The following is a 25837-nucleotide window of genomic DNA, read 5'->3' on the forward strand; positions in this document are numbered from 1 at the left end:
GATTTTAGCAGTACTTAAACAGACAAACTGAAAATAAATAGTAGTAAATTATTTGGTTTAACAAATAGAAGTTCTCTACAGAACTAACCCTATCCCTATTTAACAGCTAAGTTTTGGCTACTATTATGAATAGTCATGTGAGATCTGAAGGGCCTCTGCAAAGCTTTCCTCAAGATCATCAAGTTCCTTGTTGGCTTCCAAATCACTGTCACAAGTAGTCAAGTTTAAAGTTGCCTCACATGAGGGTGAAATGCCTGGGTCTTCAGGTTTCGCACAAGAATCAGATTCTGTCCCAGCATCCATCATTTCAGCGACATCATCTGAAAAGTCATCCTTTCTCTGTGCCTCCTTTGAACTTTCCCTGCATACTGGTGATTCGCATTTGTTCGGTTCCTTTAATGATAAGTCCCTGGTCCCAAAGAATCCTTCAGTTTTTGTAGCTTTTCTTTGCCTCTGATTACTACTGGTAAACTCGAGCTCTTCCATCTTATCAAACTCTTGCAGATCCAGAGAGTCAAAGGCTTCCCAGCCTGCATGGATTTGCTCCGCACCACTGCTGGGGCTGCAGCCGAGGTCTGCTTTTAGTACATCCAACAAGTGGCGCATTTTGCTCTAGGGGATGAAGGAAGAAAGAGGTGACACTTCTCCAGCCCCACAGCGCCTATCTGCCCAGAACTCGGGGCTTAATTCTGACATAAGGAAAGGGAGGCTGCTGGCAATCAAGTGACTAAATTATACAGTAAGTGTCACCAGAGTTGACTATTGTCCCTTTTTTGTGGCTTGACTCCTGATCTACCATAATCCATGAGTCTGCAAGTCTCATCTGCTGCTCCACTCAGCAGCCTGGTTACCTTTACCCGCAAGTATACCAGTGCATTTCCTGTGTACTTTGGAAACATTGCTGAAGTCATATGCAGAGAAGGAAAATATTATAGGGGCAGCACCTACCTCATCCAAACGGTTCTTATTTTCTTGTATATGACACTCGAACAGTTGTTCCAGAACCCTACAAATGAACAATTAAATGATTTCACAGGAAGACCACCAACTTTCAACAGATCTACTAAATTAATGACCTTAGTTTTTTATTTTCATTTCTTAGCTGAATGGGATCACTAAGATTGTTTCAATTACGCTGTCAAAAAAAGAGGGCTACCTGCAGTTGGTATCCCACCGGGCACGAGCTCAGCTCAGGCAGACCAGCTTTGAGCAGCAGACTGTCACCATGGGGTGATTTCTAGCACAACTCTGGGAGTGTTTGGTCTGGTGGGTCTATGCAGTGGGAGAAACCAACATTCCAGTGGTGGTTCTACTGGCATACTGAAGTATCCAAAATCTCTTAGGTGCACTGCAGTGGCTGATATACACAAGTGTAAATAAACGGAAGGAATAAAATCCAGCTTCAGAAAAAAATCCAGAGAAAAGTCCTCAGTCCCGAGAGCTCTCTTTTCAATTGCTTAAGCAGGATGAGAAAAAAATTTCAGGACAGAGGAAGTGTTCTGTGACAACTAAGGTACACAGTCACTGGAACAGATTTCCAGAAGGTCAAGTGAATTTCATCTAGCTTAAATGAGAAATTATTAAGAAAAACCAAAACTAGTGCAAGAAGGATTTTAAGGGAAGACAATATTACTATAAAAAAGAACCAGAGGGTGACTGGTCTTTGAGAAATTTCAAGATTAATTTTTTGATTTAGTGTATTTAACATTCTCGTTGATAGCCTTGACATGAGGGAAAAAAATGAGAGTGCACAGAATAGAAAAATAGCTGGAAATATTATCAACCCTGAGGAAGATCAGAATATGCTGAAATTAGACTGCTTTGAAAATGGAATTACAAAAATGGGTTAAAATTCTGTATCAGAAATACTGCAGGGTTCTTTTGCTATAAACTGGAAGTTCTTTATCAGAAAAAACTGGTACGGAAAAGAACTTGGGAGTACTACTCAAATACATGAATTGTATCATAACTTACTGTTTAATTATTGAAAAAAATCTGATTTAGCAACTGGTGAACTCTCATCTGAAACGGCATGTAATCCTGACAACCTATGACTGAATTCATACTGGAACAGGAACAAGGACAGAAGGGGAGATGGAGGATCTGTTGTGTCAAAGATTAGTAACCTGGTTTGTTTAGCAACACAGATGTTCCAGAGTAAAATGATTTCTTCTTAGCATTACTCCATCTAGTGTTCCAGGTCAGTTTCTAACTGTATCTCATAGTAGCAGATCAAAGTAGAGGACCCACAGGTCCTTCCCAGTTACCCTTTCTTATATAAAGAAAAGGAAAACAAAAGCAAGGGGTAACTGTATATCTATATGCTCTTAAAGGCAAAGAAATTATTACTAAACACTACTTCCCTTTCTTAGCGAGTCCACGTGTTTCTGACACAGCATTACAAATCTGAAAGCAACTGTAACCTACCTGTTAGAAAATAGTCCAAGGCTAAGAATTTCATTTGTTACATCTTCAATGAAAGCTAAATACAAAAGCTCTTCTCTGCAGGGAGAATAGAAATAGAATAGAATGTTTTAAAAAATGCTTTAAAATAGAGAGACGTATTACACAATGCAGTAGGTCCAATCACCTTTATGGGAAATGCCATTCACAAGATCGTATAGTTCTTGGCACCAGCTGCTATTTTTCAAAAAGGTAATTCTATCAGGACAAACTAAGCCTTGTGTAAAATATCAGACTGTTGCAAAGGGTATTATGGTGCTTTGTGTTTATGCTAACTTTCTGTTGTGTTATAAATTAGCACAGAATCCTGAGTGAAGAAATCAGCATATCTTGGAAAGTGTTCAGAACCTCCTTTGCACTCAAGGAGAAAGGGCTGCTAACTGGGAAGAAAGTGTAAAATTGCAGTCTGATGCTCTGAATAATGCCTTCCAAAGGAGCTTCCACAGAATCTGACTGCAGCTGAAAATTGCTAGTCCTCAATGGAAGCTCAGAAAAATGTAAGTGCTTATTTGACAGCCTCCATGTCTTTCAAACAACAACTCTGATGTACAAAATCTTTGTTAGTGATGATGTGGTTTTCACCTCTTGTTGATGCCAACTGCTTTAAATGGGAGACTCTCCAAAAGTTTGTAGTTCTGTTTGGAAAACAACAAGAAAGAAAACTCCAGAAGAAATTACTTTAGTGCTGTTTCTCTTTCATAGCACATCTTTCTAAAGATGACTGTATCCAATCAAGCTCTCAAGTCATCCTCCAGTCTTAATAAAACAGAAAAAAAAAAGTGGGATACATCTCGCATGACTTTCATGATGTAAAATTTGTCATCTGGCCTGAAGATTGTCATTTTGGTTCCCTCTATAATCAAGAAAGATATCTACAGCTGATCTTTGGCACCTATATTACATCCTTAAAAGTTAAGCAAGAACAAGCTTGTCCTAAAGCACAAAGAATTAAATAACTTCCCAAAGGTCACACCATCAAGCATTGGCAGTGTTGCTGAATATAACTCAAACCTCTTCTAATTCTCGTCAAATGTCAATTTATTTTGCCAACGTTTGCTTCCAAGATGATGGACCAAAAAAGAACTGGAAACATTTAAAGTATAGCCAACAGACAACAAGATAAGTCTGTCTTTCTTCCAAAGTTCTAATGAATTTTCTTCATTTTTAGATTCAGATGTAAATTTTTAAGTATTATATAACAATTCATAGTCATGTCAATTCTACTGTAAAATTCTGAACAGTTTATTCTAAGTCCTCATTTACTGTTTCAGATTCACCAGTTTTGAGAAAGAGTTTCCATTTTAATGTTGCAAACTAGCAGAAAAATGGTTTAAGCATACTTACTCAGCCTTGATCGTCCTCCTTGCTGAAGACTGCTGAGAGTACAACACTGTCTCTCTAATCAGAAAATCAGAGGGTAAGAAAGAGAACAACATTCTAAAAAACCCTTTATACTACCTTGTATCTCACTTTCTTCTGGAGCCATGCTGTGCCATTATCCCACTTCCTCTTAGAAAAAAACACCACCAAAACATCCCCAAACCCTGCTCCAATAGCAAAATCCACTGCTTATATTGAAGCCTGAAAGAATATGGTTCAAGAGTATTGTAACATCTCACTAGATGCAGTGCTCTCATACCTCAAAAGACCTCACTATTACTTCAAATGCTATACAGCCCTCCACTATCCATAAAAGTGCTTTTTTTACTCAGAGTACAATTTTTAACTCAGGTAAAAATGCCTTTGTATGAAAAGGCCAGTGAGCAAATCAGCGAGTCATGCATGATACTTTGGTCAGCAATGAGGAGAATCTGCTGGGAGCCCTTGGGTTCTGGCCTGATTTCCAACACTGTTCTTGCATTGTAGACAATATTCTAAGTCTCAGTGTTACATTTTCAGAAAAAGATGTGGGAATGCTTCTGGTCTGCAATTCTCACAATCATAGATTCAAAAGGCTGGATGGCTGAAGACCCTTTTTCCTGAAAGGAAATACCAATTGGAATACCAATCCACTATTTAGTTGTAGTACTGTATAAGAAATATATAGTCTGTAAAGCTCAGATGTATGCCCAGATGTACAGAACTAACAGCTGTATTAACCTGCCATCACTCTCCCTCCTGACAAAAATACTCATATATTTCAGAGCTCTCTTTCTTAACTGGCTTCCCAGTGGAACTTTATCATAAGAAAATCATGAATTTTAAAGTTGGGAAAGGCCATTGATCTAACAAACCCAGCCAAAGCCTTGTGAGAAGAGACTTATAAAAAGAAATGGCAGTGAAAGCTTATGGCCTAAGAAACAGCTGGATAGAAAGCAAGAAGGAATGCCTCAAATATTCCTTCCTGCTGTAAATCAGGCACCTTAGGAAGGAGTATGGAAAAGCAGCTATTCTTCTCTCAGGCTCATCCACAGTGTATCTTCTATCTTCAGCCTACAACACAGAGATAAAATCTTTATTACCAGTGCAAATACAGAGCAAATTTTACCATTAAAATTAACCTAATAACTATGTGTAATTAAGTAGCCTTACAAATTTTATGGCTTTTCTGAGAAACTTTGGGTAAACCGAGACGATGGCTGCAAAGGGTCATCAGCTTTGACATCCAAAATTTTAGTCAGGGGCTACAGGAGATGTGGAATACTTCTCCCCCGACAAGTATGTCAAAGATGAATTCTCTAAAAGCCAGAGGGGGTCCATGTCACCAACAGGAGTAAAATTTGGTATGCAAAAACAGGAACCAGCACTCTAGATCATATCTCTTGAGCTCCTTGCACAAAACTGATGGAAAGTAAAGTTGCTGATTACCTGCATTTTAAATAATAATACTCTGAAAGGGCCACCATTAAGCTACGTGACTTACTGTTGTCACTTTTACAATACCCAAAGATAAAGTAAAATATGACAGTTTTGAAATTAAATCAGAAGTTCTTCATGGAACTAGAGTGAAGTGTTCTGAATAATCATTTAACATTTTCTTAATGAGGTCAGTCACAGATGCAGATCAATTCAGGTGGTCTCTCTTCTATTTTCAGTAAAGCTATAAATAAATATTCTCTCTCACCCCTCTCCTCGAATGAATAAAGCATAATTATTTGCCTTATTAAGCTAGAGACATGAAGAGCCTTTATTCAGGAAGAAAGTCCACAGTTATTCAAGTACTTCTCTTATGTTTGACAGAGCTGTTTGTTTAAGGACTTGTCTGTATAGTGGATACAAGATAAAGCACAAAGAAAGAGCCTAACTTCTAACCTAACACTTCCATCCATTATTTGTAAAAACTAAGGCAAAATAAATTCCGATTTGAAGTCTTACAAAATATTTCACATCTTTTACTTGCTTCCCTGTGCCTTCCAAAGGATGCAGGTATACCATTTCATCTTTAAAATTCAATAATCTTAAACCACCACACACTAAGGCAATTTCTGAACGACCAAGTAACTGAAAAACTAAGTTCAGCTGTCACAAACACTTGGCAATTCAAATCAAAATCACGGAGGCAAACATTTCTGTGATTGTAAAAATAGTAAGAGCTAGTAGAATCTGAAGTGGTGGGATTTTTCATTAAAGCATTCCAGATATATTCCGCAAGACAAAATGCAAGCAGTATTGGGGAAAACTTCAGCACCTGCTGGTTTAGGTGCTTCCTCAGAGGAGCGAACTCCTTGGTTCCAATTCTTCTGTTGAGGGCTTTTTAGAATATGTTATCCAATGTAAAAATGAAGAAAAAAAAAATCCTTGAAGAAGAGGTACCTTCTGCTGCTGAAAAATAATGTACCAATTATCTGTCATTAACAGATATTTAAGAGAGACTGCACTTGTAAAAGCTGTTGAAAGAAAAAAGTTAAAATTTTGTAATATCCTAAGATCTCTTCACATGCCTCAATATTGTTTCTTATTGTTTCTACTTGTTCTTCTGAAACCCTCTCATCTCATGACAATAAAGAAAATGAAACTTAAATCAGTTGTATACTGCTGTGGCAGAGATGAAATGTATACTCCAAAATGATGGTGAAGGGTGTGGTAACAGTACCCAGATGACTGATAGATGTATTACCTTCAGTGTGATCTTCTGCTGTTCAGTCATAATTTTTCTCTCAGATGCTTTGTCTGCAGATGGAAAGCTACAAAATTTAGAGATGTATTAGATTTCCAAGACGACTACTTTCAAAATATGCAGCATGAGAATACCAGTGCCACTGTGGAAGTTTCCCATCAGTCTGCAAGGGACCTAGTACTAAAATGTCTTGGACAGTTTAGAAAATTTCTACCAGATTTCCATTCACATACGATTTGAAGCATGACAACAGTCACACATAGGTCATCAAATCCATTCTTTCGCTGCATATTTACAGGGGAATACTAAATTAGCCAAGATAATTGTTCAGAATGGAGATGATCCTATACATTAAAAGTGCACCAGGAAAACATATGACCCACAGCCAGAAAATCAACAGTTGCAATATGGAGCCGAAGCTATCATAATTCCAGTCTTATGAAATTCCTACTTTGTTCTAGGACAAAAACAGAGTTAGACATGCAGGTGCTGAGGACACAAAAGAGAAAAAATTTCTCTTTATGAGGTATTATCAGTAAAAACAAAACTAAATGAAAACTGTTTAATTTGCTAAGGAGAAGTTCAATGCAGGAGGAGGACATTAATTTTGTATAAAATACTTCATATAGGATACATCTGAAGTCATTTATGTTAAAATAATAAAAAGACAATTTAGAGCTGCATTCAAGAGTTTAAAAAAAAAAGGATCTTTGCATGATATATTAATTAATGAATTGGAAAGTATGAGACTGTAGGGGCAGCAGTGGGGAACTACTTGCATGCTTAGAGTGATTAATTCTTTAGAAGACAGAGAGCACAACTATACACCGGAGAGAACAAAGAAAAGAGAGAGGGAACAACTATCCCCAGGAGATGTGAGATCCCAGAGTTTGGATTTAGTGGCACTTTGTATCCAATTTATATAGCTGAAACCAGTTGCTCTAGAGAAAAGACAACAAAATTTGCCAGTGAAAAAAGGAAAGTCACATTCTGTTCTAGCTTTTCTAAGGCATATCTAGAATAACTTCAGAATAATTATTCTGGTTTTATACAAATGTAAGTGAGAGCAAAACATGTTGGTTTTATGAAGATACTGTTATAACATCTAAATTCCACAGTTTCAAAATAAAGTTTTCATCTCTGTACCTGATCACATCAGTCTGCGTTTCAGCTTCCACACGCTTCTTGCAGTGATTCTTCTTTTTCCTTCGAACAGGAGTGTAATACCTGTACTCTGACAGGAAAGATTTAGCATCTGATATTAAGGTGCGTGGAGTAAAAGGTTTTCGTCTATCAGTAAAGAATTCAGAGTGCCTGTCTAGAAGATCCCCACTGCATACTTTGGAGCTGCTTCCTTGACACCTCTGGGAATGACTAATGCTCACAAAACTATTAGTGGAGCAATTGCATGAAAGTCCAGAGCATTTTCTTGGTGTACTTGATGTACTGCCACTTGAGTTTGAGTTAGATGCATTAGATGTATTCCAAGAATCTTTTCTGGTATATTTTACTGGACTGGAGAGAATGAAGCCATGCTTGCCGCAAGGAGACAGCGCTCTTGATATGTGCTGTGCCTGCCGAGCACAGGGGAAGAGACCGTCTTTGCCTCCTGCTTCCAAGAAACTCTAGAAAAAATTAAAACAAGGTTTGATTGCTTTGCAAGTTACCAGCTTTGCTCAAGTTAGTGCTCCCAGTTATTGTTACCAACTTGGAGGTTTTTTCTATGTAAAAACTTTCAATTTTCATAAAATCAAACTGGTTTCAGAACAGCCCTGGTGCTAACAGATTTTTTAAAACCTAGTCATTGGAAATAAGAGAGTAATAAGAAAATTGTTTGCTTCAGTAGCAAAACATTAGTGCTTTGTTACAGAATATTGATGGCTACATCAAACCAGGAATTGTAATCATTTTAGTCCAAAGCCTCAATACATTTTTAAAAGTCAAGGAATCATTGCACTGAGACAGATTAGCTTATCTGGGTATGCTCTGTTCATACCACCCAGGCAAGGTAAGGTAGACATTATCCATAATCATCCTACAGACTAGTACATAGTACATATTCTCTTCAAGTGCGGAGATGTTGCCTCTCTCTTCAAAGCACATCACACACCGACTGTCTTTGTAAGACATATATTCTGTAAAGGGCACCACTCACTGATTCAACTTAGACCAACATCAAAAATACTGTAATGTGGTTTAAGACACAGAGTAAGAAAACTACTACAAACGGTTTATTCCATGTGTGACCCTTTTCTTCCTGTAGGTGGGAGATGCACATCTTTGGTACGGCTATACAAACACAGGATATTATCTTGTGTAATGGCATCCTGCTCCATGAGAAACGTCCTAACTGCTATGATGATAATACAAACAATTGTAATGTCCTCCAGCAGATACAGTCAAGTTTCTATCTTGTTCTCCTTTGGGTTTCTCAACCCAGCGGGTACATAGGCAGCTGTGAAACTTTCCATCTAACACTACAGAAAGCCATCAGTGCAAGTAGTTAGCTTACTACAGTTAAACAGGACAGATAACAATGTGCTGAGTTGCATAGATATACTCAATTTCAGGTGATGGTAGAGAAATGGTATTAACTGCTCCCATTTCTTAACTCTTTAACACATTAGAGATTAAAAATGTACTTCAATTCTCAGAAGCAAACTCATATTCAATGTTACTTTAAAAGGATACAGTTAAAAGGCTACAAGTTAGACAACAAACTAATAGAGACAAATCAGTAGTACATGGTGGTATGGCTCAGGTAAGATGTAGGCAGTGTGTGGTTCAGACTAAAATTATGGTCAGCTAACTCACTCCTCACCAAAAGCAGCATAATATAAATCTAATTTATATATAGGTTGAAGTCCAGGTGTCAACTTTAGTTAGTAAGAGAGCCTAATTGCAGTTTTCAGTAACCATCTATTTTGTATAGAATCTAGCCAAACAAAGCTCATTAATGTGGAAGACCATCAAAACAAAATGGGAAACCTTACAGCAAAAGCTCATCTATGCATCTCTTCTTTTTCTCTTTGAGATCTGTAAGGTTATTTTTAAGTCTTCAGTAAGTTAAAAAGTTAGTGAAGTGAAACACTGCAAGAAATACTAAGAGTAGTTAATAATGAAGAAGCCAAGTACACCAGACACAAGTGTGGACTGTGGACATAAATTTGTCCTATGGAAGGTGATGGGGAATTTTCCAAACCATTCAAATTTAGAAGGGCTGAGTCTTATCAGAAACATAATTTTAATCCCAAGGATAAGAACACAGTTGATCACCTAAAATCAAAATTCGAAAACTATAATTGGGAAAGGTTAAAGAATGAACTTTCTGGAAAGACCATGCTATTTTTTCTCCTTTCAGAAGAAAAAAATCTTAATGCTTAAAAACTGAACATTATTCTTGAATTGCATTATGACACTGTAGCAAAGACAAGTAAGACAGAAACACAACTAAAAAAAAAACCCCAAAACATAAGATGTCACTTAGATTGTGTGTCAAATGAGAAAGAACAAGTCAATAGAAATTTTACTTCTGTCATAGAGAGAATTTTGAAAAATTTGCAACTTCAAAGCATAAATACCTGGACAGGGTACATGCACTAGTAAATGTGCTTTTTACATCGTGTCTGAGAAGTTAGGAAGCATCTTAGCAGGACAGCTGTTGTATATTCTTTTCCTCCCCAGAATACAGCCACCCACTGTCAGTCAGTGAAAAGTATTTACGACATTTTACAACCTCCAGGGACAGCTATATTGCAGAATTAGAAGACTAAACCAGAAGCCTTACAGCAACAGCAAACAAAATTTTGTATAAAACTAACTTATTTCATCCACACGTATAACTGTTTATGCAATTCAAGTTCTGTTACACGCAACTGTACGATGGAGAAGAGATGACTCACACTGCGTACTCAGACTACCTAGCAGTACAAGTTCCAGAGACAGTGCTTGCACCTCGGTCCTGCAACAGTGAGGGAAACAAGCTGAGGACAGGCTAGTGTTATTCCAGAAAATCTCATTGCCATACTGTGCAATCAGTGTAATACAAGGCAAAATAACAGCTGAAATAAAATGACACCTAAGAAAACTCAATTCAAAACCAAACAGCTAACAAACCCAAATGAATTCAGTTTTAACTAGCTAGCCAGACTTTTAAAAATAATTATTTTACTTTCCTTACACTCGGGCAGTTTATATAGTTCCACATTAACAGCAACCAAGTGCCACAAGATTTAAGAGAATGTATACAAGTAGAGGTTTTTCCTAAGAAGAAAATTCAATTTCTAAGGCCAGTTAAGAACCAGATTTTTAACAAACCTGAAGTTTAGGTTCAGATATGCTAACACAGAGATTAACTTGTTGATGTACCTCAACAAAGGACAGGAAGCTAAGGAGAGACCTGTACAGGCCATGAAGCTCTGCAGTGAAAAAAGGGAGAACGGGAAGTTGATTTCTGCATGTGTTCCATTCATCTCTATTATGCTTCTATCAAACAAGTAAAAACTATTAAGTAGAAGCATTACATTTCTGAATTCACTGAAGGAACAGCTCCTCTATAGAAAGAGTAGATCCAGTATGATGACTTAAACATATGCTGTGATATGCATTTATTTATGACATACAACACTAATTGCCAGTTGAGAAGATTCACAGATTCACCCAGCAGCCCACCCTGATCTTATAATTAATCCATGAGGAAATTATTTTGAGAGACTAACACTGAAGCACGGATTCAGTGGATTTCCAGTGGTGCTTCATTGCTTAAGTACAATATAAACCTGGAGAAAATCCTCAAGAACACTTCACCTTTTGAAAATAATCAGATGACTAAGATGTGGCTGGAAGGTTGGATGTGTGATTTTCCCCACCAGTAAGTCACAATGGACTGAATGCCACCAACAAAAGCAGCAAAATCAACTGTAAAAAAAAGTACCTGTGGGAATTCTGCAAGATAATGAATACTTGTAAGACTTTTGAAGTCTCCTACTGGGGAAGGTCAGGAGGGGGAAAAAACAAGCAACCAAACTTGGAAGTCCTTATACATTCGTTGAAAATTCATGACATTGTCACCTACTAATATATAGCCTAGGATAGTAATACTAGTAAAGTAGCAATATATAGTATAATACATTAGCCTATGTAATTCATAGTATAGCTTGTAAATATACACAGATTTTCTATTCTATAATTCAAATCCTAAAAAGGTGTTCTAAAAGTTCTAAGCAATATGACTTACTCTATATGCATGTATGCATATATGCATTTTCTCATAATACTACTACTGTTATTGCTTTGAATCGACACTATTCCATTTTTTCCCTTTCAGAACCACTTAATATTTTAAAATAAAACTCAAGATGATGAATATACATTTTGTGGCGTTTAGTAAATTCTATTTAGAGGAATATTTAAAAAATGCAGATAGATTACCATCAAAATTAAGTCACAGATCACACTGCTGCCATACCATATCTCTCCTTCACAATTCCACAGAAGAATTTTCTCCCACATCAGTAAGACCTGTCTATGCTGTTCCAGTACGCCAACATGTCCATAGTTGCTGATGCCTAATACAAAGAGGTTTTGGGTTTTTTTTTAGTTAGCTGAAGCAAAATAAGCCCTTCTTGATGGTGTCTCATGTGAGCCAACTTTATTTTACTACTACAGCATAATTAAATGCTGAACTGATAACATGCAGTAACAATGCCAAACAAATGCCCGTGTTAGCAAGCAGTATAATAAGGCTTAGAGTGTGATTGTTTGCATATAAAGTACTTGCTGTGGTAGCTCAGCAGTATAGAAAACAGATAAGACTGGAAAGTTTCAGAATCCACCTATATAGATGTTTTGAAAAGCTAATTCCATACCCTTCAGTATGTATTATAAACAGCTTAATTTTTCTTGTGTACTTTTTACTTTTAGTCATTAAAACAATTCATGGAGCTGCAATATAAATCAGATTGTAGAAGCATTTGTGAACATATGATGACTGATGCCCTGCAAAATACAAAATAATAATTTAAAAAAGATATTAAGTGATATTAGCCAATTACAGAACTACACCTCATGAAAGCCACACGTTCTATTCCTTGGAAGCTGTTGAGCTGATCCTAAAACAAGAAAAAGGTACAAGATAAATCTGGCAATATCCTAAATTTAAGCATTCCTTATTTATGAGGAAGCTTAGGGCAGTTCTGTTCTCCTCCTCCTGAAATGTATCATAATTAGAACAAACCAAGTAGCTAAGGTAGTGACTAGATAAAACTGCAAACCCAAGTACTTGTGTCATCCTTGACATGTACTCATTCAAGTACTAAGACAGAAGAATGTCTTTTGAAGCCGTTATCCTGGGGTAAACCTTTACTGCCCAAACAGGTAGGCAGTTCAGCCTTCAGATACACAAAGAAACAATATCAGGAACAAGAAACTGCGTTGGTGACTTCAAAAAGATGTTGAAGTAGTGTCAGAGAATGCTGCTTGTCTGCAATTTGCCACCAAGCTTTCAGAAAATTGTTTGTACACCTGTGTTGGTGTAGGCAAGTTAACGGTAAGCAAGTTTGTTCATTTTCCTCTCTAATATATCTATAAAAACATCAGATGTTTAGCTGGGAGAAAAAAAAGACAACAAAAACACGCCTACAAATAAGCAGTAACATACTGACTGAAAGATATTTAGCTCTATTCTTCAGATAAAATTTAAAGAAATTATTCCATGGAAGTATCACAGCTTTGGACATTAGCTCTCTCATGAACTATAACTAATGTGATCTGGAGTCAAGAGTCTTGACACCTATCTTGCTTACCAATATATGTTCCTATTTTATTGATTCAACCAACTGTAATTTGTTTCGAAAGATACAAATTTACTCAATGATACATTTCGGCAATAATAACCCCCTTAAAAAGTTTTGTAACATACATATTTATGCTTCAATTTCGTTAGTCATGAAACTGGGCTAAATGGAATATTACTTGCAGCAAGCTTGTATAGAGAGGACCCCTGAATCTTCACGGACTCTGTGGAAGAGAAAGTTCAGTAAAAACAGATCAAAGCATACTGCTATGATCTGATGGGCAAGAGAAGTAACACAGAGAAAGAATACAGATTTCTCTCTAAGTTACTTTTACTTTCTAAAGGAAGTTTAGTTTCTCAACTCAAAAGCCACTGAGGTATCAGCTGCCTTATAAAAAACAAACTTTGAAAAGAAAGCCTGCTAAATCTATTTTCACATAAAAGGTCCAAAGCCACCTCTCACTGGGGTCACTGAAGTTACACCAAGATGAATTTAAGTCTTGAAATTAACTTGTTCTTGTATGAAAAGGTCTTCCAATAGAATAGTTCATCTACCATCATAAAATGAGACCCAACAGATACTTCACGAACTGCACTGTCAAGATACAGAAGCTGCAATTTTGTAATAAATGAGCATCTGATTCTTTTAACTTGAGACAGCTCCATTTATAAGCCACTTGAATATTGCTGTAAGTGGGCCAAACACCTGGTCTCCACTGCCTGGACAGAGCAAAGGTTCTACATGACCTTTAAAGGTGCCTTCCAACCCAAACCTTCTATGATTCTGTGAAACACCTCCTGTACTAAGTAACAAGCTGCCTTTACAGTTGCTGCTCTCATAACCCCCTCGTATGCCATCTGTTCATTTCATTACACACTTTGATAATTAGTTAAGAATTGAGAAAGGCAAGAGCAAAAATTCACACAAATATGTGAACAAGTAAAACTTGTATGAATATAAACGGTTTGCATACTGGCATCAATAATAACAATTTTTCTCATTCAAAACTGTGTTCCTGTTACATTCTTTCCTTTTGTGTGTGTGTGGTATTCAGTTGTATGATCTGGCATATTCCTACTTTCATCAAATACTGTGATGTTATTAATAAGGGGCATTACTGAATATGCATATGGAAATTTATTAATTCAAACAACCAGCATAAGAGGTGATTGTCACTATGAAGCCTGAAAGGAAATCTGTACTGAACATTCTTGATGAAAATACCTTTCTCTGATGCTCAGAAGGTTCTTCTGCTTTCTTTAGTCACTTACATCTCTCACTCTGACAGAAGTAATTCAAGCACAATACATCTTCAGACTGTTAATATGTAACACTATAACAAATCTTTAAATAGAAAGCATTTGAGTTGGCAAGTCACATAGCCACACATGTGCTGCATACAAAATTAACAAGAGAGATTAGAAACAGTTAATGGTGTTTCCTAATCTATATTTCCATATGCATAAGCAGATGGTCACAACTGTCATTCTTAAGAAATCAAAAAAGTCTCAAAAAACAGTCTGAAAGGGATCTTGAAACGTGAAGGCAATGGCAACCATACTTCAAACAACTGAAGTAAGAGAAAGAAGAGAAAATTTACCCTCCTATGGAACAGCCTTCCTCCAACTGACTCTTGGCATGGATTAACTGCTTTAAAAAAAATGTTGTTAGAGGTCAGAAATGCCTATTAATAGGATTATCTGAACATGGGATATGAAATACCAAGTCTTGCTCAAATCAGAGATTTTACTCATGGCCAGCTCAATTCAGGTTTTCTTGCTTCAGAGGTAAGTCATATTGAGTTTCATGCAGTTTGACCCACTGAATCACTCAGATGAATGTTTAAAAACCCAAATCAGCTTTGTAACAGAAAAACAGAAAATAAAAATCTAGGGATTTTTCTAGGATATAGCTTTCCATCCCTGGCAGCAGTTGGAAAGACTACATGGTAATGGCATTCTATTCATAGACATCACAGTTATTTTCCAGACTCTGTCAAACAGCCTTTTCTATTGTGAGAAAACTTAGAGTAATTCATTAAAGAAGCAGTCTATACAAGTAATCTGCTGCCAGATAAGTGAGTGGATACCCATAAATGTGCTGCTTATCCATCTAAATAAGTCTCTAAATACTTGCTTAAAAATTACATATTCACAAAGACACAGAAACGCAAAGTAAGCAGCCCTTTCAGCGTCCGTATCTGTAGTTATCATTCTATTTTGATTAACTTTCACACATGGTGTCAACCAGCATTATTACACTACATGAAAGAGAGGAGTGGAAGAAAAGTACAGCTGTCCCCAGGACATCTTACGCTTTCCCTATCCCCCTGCTTGACTGTTGAGAGAGAAACTACTGTCCTTGAAGTCACTTGGTTGCTAGCAATCCCATGAAAAGACTGCTCCATTGTGCCATTTGAAAGTGAGCCTGCTCCTTAGCTTCTCACTTAGTTCTTCTGCTAGAAGTAGAAAAATGCATGATGCACCATAAACATCTACCACATCTTAGCCCATGGCTGCAGATGGAATATTTTTATCTCTGTGACCAAAATACTCTCTTCGATTAAAATCACTGATTATTTCATAAAGTCAGTAATGAAATCTAGGTAACCACAACAGAAATAACTTCTGCACTTCATTACATATCACAGATTCTCACATTAGAGTAACTTTACATTTATAACTAGATATAACAGATAAAGAATTCACTGTTCTTGTGCATTTAAACCCTTGTACAAAACAGTCAAATAGCAGGCCAGTCAGGTTCAAGACACATTATAGCTATTCAGTTTCACAGTTGGCTCAGTGTGTAATAAAATACACTGACTAAATCACAAAGGTTTTAAGAAATGTATAACATGCATTATATAATTTAGAGAAATTATTTTTACTTCTTTTTGGTTTTACCATGCATAAAGCACAGTCTCAATTGAAAACAGTTTCTGTGCTCTATTGCAGCATTAAATAATAATAAAGGCAGCTATGTGAAAAATTAAAATAGAAACATAAAATAAAGGCACCAGACTTAACAGAATGCATAAAAAGTGAAAGCTAATGAAGGCTTTTGAAAAGAGAAAGTCAGGTGCATACATCAAAGCCAGTTAGCACATATTTAGCCTACAATCTAGTCAGACATTGACCTTGTCAGAGTTACAACGGTTATATTTTTATATACATATATATGTATGTATGTTACTCAAATTTATATACATTTTACAAGAGCCACATTTTATTAGGCAAGAAATTATGCATTATGAAAGTAATTTCTTTAACTTTTGTATTCTTACATTTAAATGTAACCCTGGCAAAGCCAGGGGAATTCTACTTGTCTCTTTTTCTTACACTCCTCCTGTAATGCTGTAACATGCTATTAAGCACAGGACCACATTCTACTCTTGCCATGACCTCCTTGGAAACCTGGAGTATTCCAAGGTTGACTGCTTCAAGTTTGTGCTGAATCTCACCCCAACCCAGGAATATCTTAATTCAACAAAACAATTTTTGGAGCAGTTCCACAAATAGAGGATGTATAATCAGCTTTCTCCTAATGGCAACAGTGACAGGAATAATAGGATTACTGTGTGGCAAAAATATTCTACATTATCATATGCTTTAATAGGCATCCTTAGAATTTGTTTTCCAGCTGTCACCTATCAATATATCCTCATGGCTACAGCAATACAATTAGAATGGCTAACTCACCCTCACAATGCATTAGAGGACATCTAATCATTGAAGTAGAAGAATCCTCCCTTGGTGTATAAACAAGCATAGGAAATCAATGTGTATTTTGGCAAATGAAGTAAAGTTCAAATAGGGCTTCATTTTTAGCACAAAAATATGACAGCCCAATTACTTCCACTGCCTACCCTTCTATACCAGAAGGCCAGATTTTCACTTCTTACTGACTCACTGGTGCTCTCATTTATCACAGAATCACAAAGGTTGCAAAAGTTCTCCAAGATCATCAAGTGAAACATATTTGGTAAGTCCAGTATTCAGTGATGTGATTAACAAAGTGTCAAATAGTATTTTAGTGAAGATTACTCTTTGCATTTGTAAAGTTAAAAAACCCAAACACCTAGAGGCAAAAAAAAGTATTATATCCCAAAATTATTTTGTGTGTGTGGTTACACATTAATTTGGCAAGTTTCCCAACATCACTAAAATATATTTTTCAGCTGATAACTTGAAATTCAGATTCAGACAGTTTGTTGAATTATACCCTGAAGATAGCAAACACAAGGAAAGATGCAGTTTCTGCTGGCATGATACAGACTACAATTCCAAGACAAATGTTGGTGGGAAGGCACCTGTAAGTAATTAGAAAAACTGGGACAAGTATTATTTTAGAAAGACCTTGTTTTGCAAAAGATTAAAACAGAAGAAAAACGCAACAGCCTGTTATCATGCTATATTAAAGACCACAAGTGCATCCTTTCATTTTAAAACTGAGAATTTATGCAGTAATTAGAGATACATTTTAAGCACACTTTACTTGGTTTCACAATGAAATAATTCAAGGAACTTCTCCTGCCCCCCAGTTTGCAGAAAATAACAAGGAAGGAACAAAATGGTATTAAAAAAATAAAATTTGGATTTTAAATATGATATTTCCTCCCTTTTCTTATGCATTCCTGCACTTTCATCCTTAACTAAGAGCCATGTACTGAGTTTCAAAGAATTATTTCTCTGCACCGCAGTAAGGTCACACTCTGCCTGCCTGCTGTGAAAACCAGTCACACAGAAAGAAACTAATGGTGAGTTTTCTGTACTGCTTGGAAATGTTCTCCAGCTCTACAGTTATTTAAACAGCATATGAAGCATTTACTGTTAAAAATCAACAGAGTTGGGCACATGCCAGGAAGACCCTTGTCTATTTTCTGCTGCATGAAATATGCCAGCCCTCCCTGTAGAGCTGCTGCAACAGCAGTGATCAGCTGTTATTATGGGAGGCAGGCAGACTATGATATCTACTAAACAAAATTAAAATATCTACCTTTCCAAATAAGGATGGAAGCAGCCTTCCACTCTTTCTTGAGCTGGATCGGGAGGCAGTTTTACCCACACTCGTTTCCTCTTCACACCTTGCTAGCTTCTTTTTCAGTTTCTCTCTTCTTTGCTGGTCAGCAACTTAGGAAAGAGACAAAATTTGTCAGATCCAAACTGAAACATTACTCTTTTTTTGCCCTAAGTGATTTGAAAATGTCATAGGGGGTTTCCAATAGCTCAGCAAAGTCAGACTATTGAGATACATTCCACTTCCAACACACAGCAATTACAAAAAATCACCTATATTCTTATATAGAGGAAAGATATGAAGAGTATGCTGGTAGCTGAAGCTGTACGTTAGCTGAAGCTACTTAGCTTCCCTGAAGTATTCTCATCTAACAATTAACACATCACTATGCAGGAATTCCAAGATCAGTATTGCTAACACAGCATTCTTTGCAAAAACTCACAAGTTTGCTCTCAATTTTTTACATATAGAATTCCTTTGACTACACTCTCATCCAGTATTTCAGCAAAAAAAAACATGTTTACTGTTTTGGGTTTTTTGACCACGGGGTGGTTTACACAGCACCAGGCCTCCTCGCAGCTGATGGAGTGCAACTGATGCCAAGGGGCAAAAGGATTCTTGCTCATGAGCTCGCAGGCCTCATTGAGAGGGCTTTAAACTAGATTTGGAGGGGGGAGAGGATAAAACTGGGCTCACTAGAGTTGAACCTAGGGGTAGGTTCAACATGCCAGAGTTGAAATCGATAGCCCAGCTCAGGTGCATCTACACCAATGCACGCAGCATGGGCACCAAACAGGAGGAGCTGGAAGCCATTGTGCAGTGCGACAGCTATGACGTAGTTGCCATCACAGAAACATGGTGGGATGCTTCTCATGACTGGAGTGCTGCAATGGATGGCTATAAGCTCTTCCAAAAGAAGGAGAGGCGGTGGGGTGGCTCTGTATGTTAGGGAGTGTTTTGATTCCATAGAAATCGAAGATTGTGAAGACCAAGTAGAGTGCTTGTGGGTAAGGATGAGGGGGAAGGCCAATGAGGCAGATATCCTGCTGGGAGTCTGTTACAGACCACCCAACCAGGATGAAGACACAGATGAGACATTCTATAAGCGACTGGCGGAGGTCTCGCATTCGCTGGCCCTTGTTCTTATGGGCGACTTCAACCTACCGGACATCTGCTGGAAGTATAACACAGCAGAGAGGAAACAGTCTAGGAGGTTCCTGGAGCGTGTGGAGGATAACTTCCTAATCTCCATCCCCTACTGGATATGGCGGGGAACATTGTCTCCAAGGACGAGGACAAGGCTGAGGTACTTAATGCCGTCTTTGCCTCAGTCTTTAATAGCCAGTCCAGGTATCCACAGGGTATTCAGCCCCCTGAGCTGGAAGACGGGGATGGAGAGCACAATGTACTCCTCACAATCCAGGAGGAAGCAGTCAAGGACATGCTAAATCACCTGGACACCCACAAGACTATGGGACGTGATGGGATCCACCTGAGAGTACTGAGAGAGCTGGCGGAGGAGCTTGCCAAGCCACTCTCCATCATTTATCAGCAGTCCTGGTTAACAGGGGAGGTCCCAGAAGACTGGAGGCTTGCCAGTGTGACGCCCGTCTACAAGAAAGGCCGGAAGGAGGGTCCTGGGAACTACAGGCCTGTCAGCCTGACCTCTGTACTGGGGAAGATTATGGAGCGGTTGGTCTTGAGAGTGCTCACAGGGCACCTGCAGGACAACCAAGGGATGAGGCCCAGCCAGCATGGGTTCATGAAAGGCAGGTCCTGCTTGACCAACCTGATCTCCTTCTATGACCAGGTGACCCGCCTAGTGGATGAGGGAAAGGCTGTGGACGTTGTCTAACTGGACTTTAGTAAAGCCTTTGACAGCGTCTCCCACAGCATTCTCCTGGAGAAACTGGTGGCTCGTGGCTTAGACAGGTTTACTCTTTGCTGGGTGAGGAACTGGCTGGATGGCCGAGCCCAGAGAGTTGTGGTGAACGGCGTTAAATCCGGCTGGCGGCCGGTCACAAGCGGTGTTCCCCAGGGCTCGGTTCTGGGGCCGGTCTTGTTCAGTATCTTTATTGATGATCTGGATGAGGGAATCGAGTGCTCCCTCAGTAAGTTTGCAGATGACACCAAGTTGGGTGGGAGTGTTGATCTGCTGGAGGGTAGGAGGGCTCTGCAGAGAGATCTGGACAGGCTGGATCGATGGGCAGAGGCCAACTGTATGAGGTTTAATAAGGCCAAGTGCAGGGTCCTGCACTTTGGCCACAACAACCCCATGCAACGCTACAGGCTTGGGGAGGAGTGGCTAGAGAGCAGCCCGGCGGAAAGGGACCTGGGGGTGCTGGTTGACAGCCGGCTGAACATGAGCCGGCAGTGTGCCCAGGTGGCCAAGAAGGCCAACAGTGTCCTGGCCTGTATCAGGAATAGTGTGGCCAGCAGGAGTAGGGAAGTGATTGTGCCCCTGTACTCGGCACTGGTGAGGCCGCACCTTGAATATTGTGTTCAGTTTTGGGCTCCTCACTACAAGAAGGATGTTGAGGTGCTGGAGTGTGTCCAGAGAAGGGCAACGAAGCTGGTGAGGGGTCTGGAGCACAAGTCTTATGAGGAGCGGCTGAGGGAACTGGGCTTGTTTAGTCTGGAGAAGAGGAGGCTGAGGGGAGACCTTATCGCTCTCTACAACTACCTGAAAGGGGGTTGTGGCGACGAAGGTGTTGGTCTCTTCTCCCAAGTAACTAGTGATAGGACAAGAGGAAATGGCCTCAAGTTGCGCCAGGGGAGGTTTAGATTGGATATTAGGAAAAATTTCTTCACTGAGAGTGTGGTCAGGCATTGGAACAGGCTGCCCAGGGAGGTGGTGGAGTCGCCATCTCTGGAAGTGTTCAAAAAACGTGTGGATGTGGCGCTTCAGGACATGGTTTAGGGGACATGGTGGCGCTGGATTAATGGTTGGACTTGATCTTGAAGGTCCTTTCCAACCTACTGATTCTGTGATTCTGTGATTCATGAGTTCGACATGTAAGAAAATCCATGCTCACATCGTGGAAAAATAGCAAGTAGTCTCCCAAGTACAGAAATCCATGGCAAAACAAACATGTTCATGTCAAGAACATAAAAAAAAAAGAAGGCAAACACTGTGAAAGGCCCACTTTCAGATCAGAAGGGGAAATTGTTATCAGTCTACATTCGTCTGCAGTTCAAGACTTTGTTCACAGCATCCGTGCAGCACAGAGATTTGTTCGATGTCTATGCCATCAGATAAAGAGATGAGGCCAAAAGAAGGGTAAATTTTCTGTGTTCGAGTTTGCTATCAGTCACCTACATCTGATATCTTGCATAATACAGTCCAAAGTTTTTTGTTTATTGTGAGCAGCCAGGTGCCACAGATGAAGTCCACAAAGGTGAAAAATCCAAATGAGGCTAATGATTAATAATTTCATTTCCAAATGGGAAAGAAGAGGGTTTATATAAGCAAGCACACTTTTGAAGTCTGTGTACACAATGAAACCTGTTTTAACTCTTGACTACATTCCTCATTTACTTAACACAAGTGTATGGATAGTTTGTTTGATACAAACACACAGACAGGCCGTTGCAGATTTCTTCCTCTGGTTTTATAATGTATTTATATCATACTCTGGTAGACCCAATTTTTACACATACTACTACACTTAATGCATGGAAATGTAAATAACTTTGTGGATTAGTGGGATACATTCTTCTAGACAGCTGAGAACTACAGCAATCTGAGGACATTTAATCAACCTTTAAAATACATTCATCTGTATACGTTAACCCTACAGACATGTTAATCTCGAGGAAGTATTTAAGTACATGTATTCATTTTATTAAACATTTTAGTTCCCTTTTAAACTAGAAACGATTCTTTCAGATGCAAAATCCTTGCTGTCAGGGAGGATTCTCAGGGAATTCCCTCTTTCTCTTTCTTTCAATTCTTACAATTGATATGTAAAATTTGAAGTAATTTCTTTTTATAGCTGCTGATTTATTCAGCATATCCATTAGAGTACTTACAATATGAAGTTGCTTTTTTTACTGGAAAAACATTAGCTGAAGTTAAGATATGCTAAATTCTACAACTCAGAATTAAAAATACGCCTTGTAACAGAAGGAAAAAATATACTGTACCATTAAATAATTAAACCCCAATATTTTTCTTCCTACACTAAATTATTATTATGTGGCTATTCTAAATTACTATTATTTCTAATTGTGTTTGTCTTAAAAGTTACAGATGAGCACTCAAAAATTAGCTACAGGTCAAAAGTTTTATATGTTTGAGATAAATAATTACTCGTGCTAGGCCAACAGAGTGTGTCTGTGTGTGCACATGCTGTAAAATCCCAAGTCTTGCCTACCGCTCAGGTAAAATGGTGATGGTTGAAATGAGTGTTGAATAAATATCTAGGGAAACAACGAATGAATGACAGCTCTACAAAGCAAAAATGCAAATCATACAGAAGTATGGGTGTCTCATTTTGTAAGTGCAAATAGATGCCTGAAACAGAAATTTCCTTACACCCAAGTGCTTAGGGTGGAAAGTGGGTTTGTCCAAGACAAGACAGGCTTAATCATTTTCCTGTATGTTTTAACCGCATACTATGGCTTAATAGGAGTTTCTGGGCAAACTGCAAAGCAGTGTGAATATTACTGCAAAATTGAGTTCTCTTGTATTCCTTATTCCGCTCTTTACAGGATAAAGTCTGAGCTTTAATATACATGGACAAATTATGCTCCTACTGCTGGTGTTCAAAGATATAAAAGCCAGGTATTACAAACCTCCTCCAGGACTGTGTACTACAACTCTTCTCAGACAAAGCATGGCTTATGCCCATGAGTAAAGAAAGAAAGCACAGCAAGTATGCCAGCTAAGGCTATCTTTGGATGTCAGAATGATCCACTGGGACTACTGTCACCTGCATGGGAAATGTAAAGTCTTTGCCTCGCACCACTCATATAGTGAGCTTGGCTCAGCTAATCCATTAAGTGCGTTCCAAAAGCTATAAAGTCATTCATGCATACTGAAAGGCAGAGCAGACATAGGCAAAACAGAATGGCAGAAAATCCCAGCAGTGTACCCATCTTGTTGCCAAATTAGGGAATTTTCAGGCTAGATCGGCTGGTAAAGCTGGGAACTGTGAAACCAGCAAAGCAAGAGATAAAGAAATCCTTCTTGAGAAGAGTTAACATAGATGTAAACAGCGAGATCTAAGTTAGGATAGCCCTGAAGCAGTCAGCAAGTAACACAGACAAGAGTACGGGTACAGACACAAAAACATGCATGCTGCCTACCTCCCCTTACTTCACATGTCCTTTCCCCAAGCAGGTACTGGAGAATCCAGTCTTTCCATTTGACTTTAGCCAGACAGAAAACGGTATCATGCAAATGGCCTGAATCTTTGAGGGACTAATCACAATATTACAACTGCTGGGAGCTGAAAAGACTTAAGACTGCCATACATAATCACTTGTCCTGCAGCTGTGAATATACTAAATGCAGAAAGAATGAGACCAGTATTCAGGAAGAAACATGCCGTTTTAAAAGGTAAATTTCTCTGTTAATTGGAAAGGTTGTTCACTGTTAAAGGTATCTTCTGCTTCAAATCAATCACAGATACAGCTTCTCTACGTTTCACGAGATTAATAAATTAATTTGACAGGAGTGCCCTTGGCATTTTGTCATAGAATAGTGGGAAGTAAACATCAACTGCATTCGCTAACAGATACTTAATAATTTCACTGCAAGTAGCTTTTACTGTAAATTGGCTCCAGAAATGTATCACATCTGTAGAGTTAAATATGAGAAAAGTTCAAGACAGTAAGTAACTTGTGACAAATAAAAAAGAAAACCACTGGGGTTTTTTTAATCTCTTTAAAAAGGGAAAACTAGATGTTTTTAAAAAGTCTATAGCTCCAAATGACATAAGTCCCTTTTAAAGCCTTATTAGAAACTTTGACATTAATTATATTTCATTAACTCCTGTGCTCAAAATCATGACAAAGATTTGTAGTATAGTAAAGAGAAAATGTATTAGCATATAAACACAAAAATCACTACTTTGTATCAGAGGAATTCAGAGTCTGTGAAACTAAATTCCAGAACTTATTGCACCCAGCCCATGAATCTGTTCTCTTAATTCTGTCGTCAATGAGAGGAAGCACAAAAAAGACCATGAATTTTAGAAGTTAAACTGTAGCATTCTTCATAAAGAGCTACCTATAAAATGCTGATCAATCTGTCATAGAAGTAACAAGAGTACACCACACTTCCAAAGCAGAGATCATATAGTTTTATTTCCCTGTTAAAATACTCCCTCTATAGGCTTGATTTTTTTTCCCTTAAGTCTAGACTGCAGCAGTATTTCTAGACACATGCTTAGAGTTATAAAACAAATGTCATAAAACTGGAAGAAACAAAATAATCATACATATCACACTCCTAAGCAGCTTGAAAGCTCTGTGCTTATAAGGACGGTACGATTTGGAATACCAGTGGTTGTCCTTCGCTCTGAATTTCCAATTTCTAAATTTATCATATGTTATTTGACAGTACAATTGGCAGTTAACTTTCAAGTTATTTCATTTCTGACGTAAATAATCCATGGCAGACAATGAAATATTAAGTTAGATTTAAATTGAGTTCAGCTTGCAGAACAATGTATCACAAAAGAATTGTCCAACGCTGAGCATTTCTCAGTTGTGTTTTTATATCAGCTATTTTTGCAGTAACACACTTTTGGTTATTATTTCCCTTATGAATTCTCTTCAATAAACAATGCAAACATCAATCTCATTTCTGCTGAGGTTGAAGTGCTTGCAGTGACCATAATTAAAATGTTCAGCATATCACTTGGTGATATTACTTCTGCAAGCAAGCTCTTCCTTCTGTAAGAATTTTTACTATCCCCTTTCTAGGTCTACACAAATTCCCAATACACCATGACTTAAGCATCTGACAGCCATCTCACAGATACTTCTGTTGGCTATATGAAGAATACAGCAGCCTGTGCACAGCCTACTACATGGCTATTGTGAAATGCTGCACCAACGCTGAAGAAAACTTCTGAGCCTGCTCAGGTAAACCTCCATTCGTGCATCCTAGAGAGAGGTCCATCTGGCTTCTAGGTAAGCTCAGACAGTGGATTTTCTCTCAGGGTACCACTGGGGCAGCCCCCAAGGACAATTTAGAATATTGTACTGAGCTAATGCTCAGAATAAAAGTGGAAAGCATAATTTTCTGTTCTCTACTATACTACAGCTATTTTGTAATCCTCAGTAATGGTGGAAAATGGTATACAAAAAAACAACCCGCCCAGTGAACAGATGGTAAAGATGGGTTAAAACTCAGGGACACATTTTCAGTAACGAAGATGATTAACTACTGAAACAACTACAAAAGAAAATAATGTTTTCTCTATTTCTTGACCTTTACAGGTCAAGGCTGCAGGCCTTTCTTGTTGTGTGCTTTATTTACCATATTCAGTAC

General features: G+C 38.2%; 1 protein-coding gene across 1 annotated transcript in view; it reads right to left on the minus strand.

The window, feature by feature from the left end:
• Positions 1 to 123: 123 nt before the first annotated feature.
• Positions 124 to 25837, minus strand: part of SPATA7 (spermatogenesis associated 7) — a gene marked incomplete at both ends in the record, with an annotated part of 43965 nt that continues 18251 nt past the window's right edge. The window contains 8 exons of the mRNA XM_082000981.1: positions 124 to 612; positions 949 to 1006; positions 2428 to 2502; positions 3808 to 3861; positions 4826 to 4896; positions 6497 to 6587; positions 7667 to 8145; positions 18313 to 18446. Of these exons, the coding sequence (XP_081857107.1) occupies positions 124 to 612; positions 949 to 1006; positions 2428 to 2502; positions 3808 to 3861; positions 4826 to 4896; positions 6497 to 6587; positions 7667 to 8145; positions 18313 to 18446 (1451 nt within the window). The remainder of the gene's footprint in view (positions 613 to 948; positions 1007 to 2427; positions 2503 to 3807; positions 3862 to 4825; positions 4897 to 6496; positions 6588 to 7666; positions 8146 to 18312; positions 18447 to 25837) is intronic.

The sequence above is a fragment of the Phaethon aethereus genome (genome assembly GCF_964289735.1).
Source record: "Phaethon aethereus genome assembly, chromosome: 5".
NCBI lineage: Eukaryota > Metazoa > Chordata > Aves > Phaethontiformes > Phaethontidae > Phaethon > Phaethon aethereus.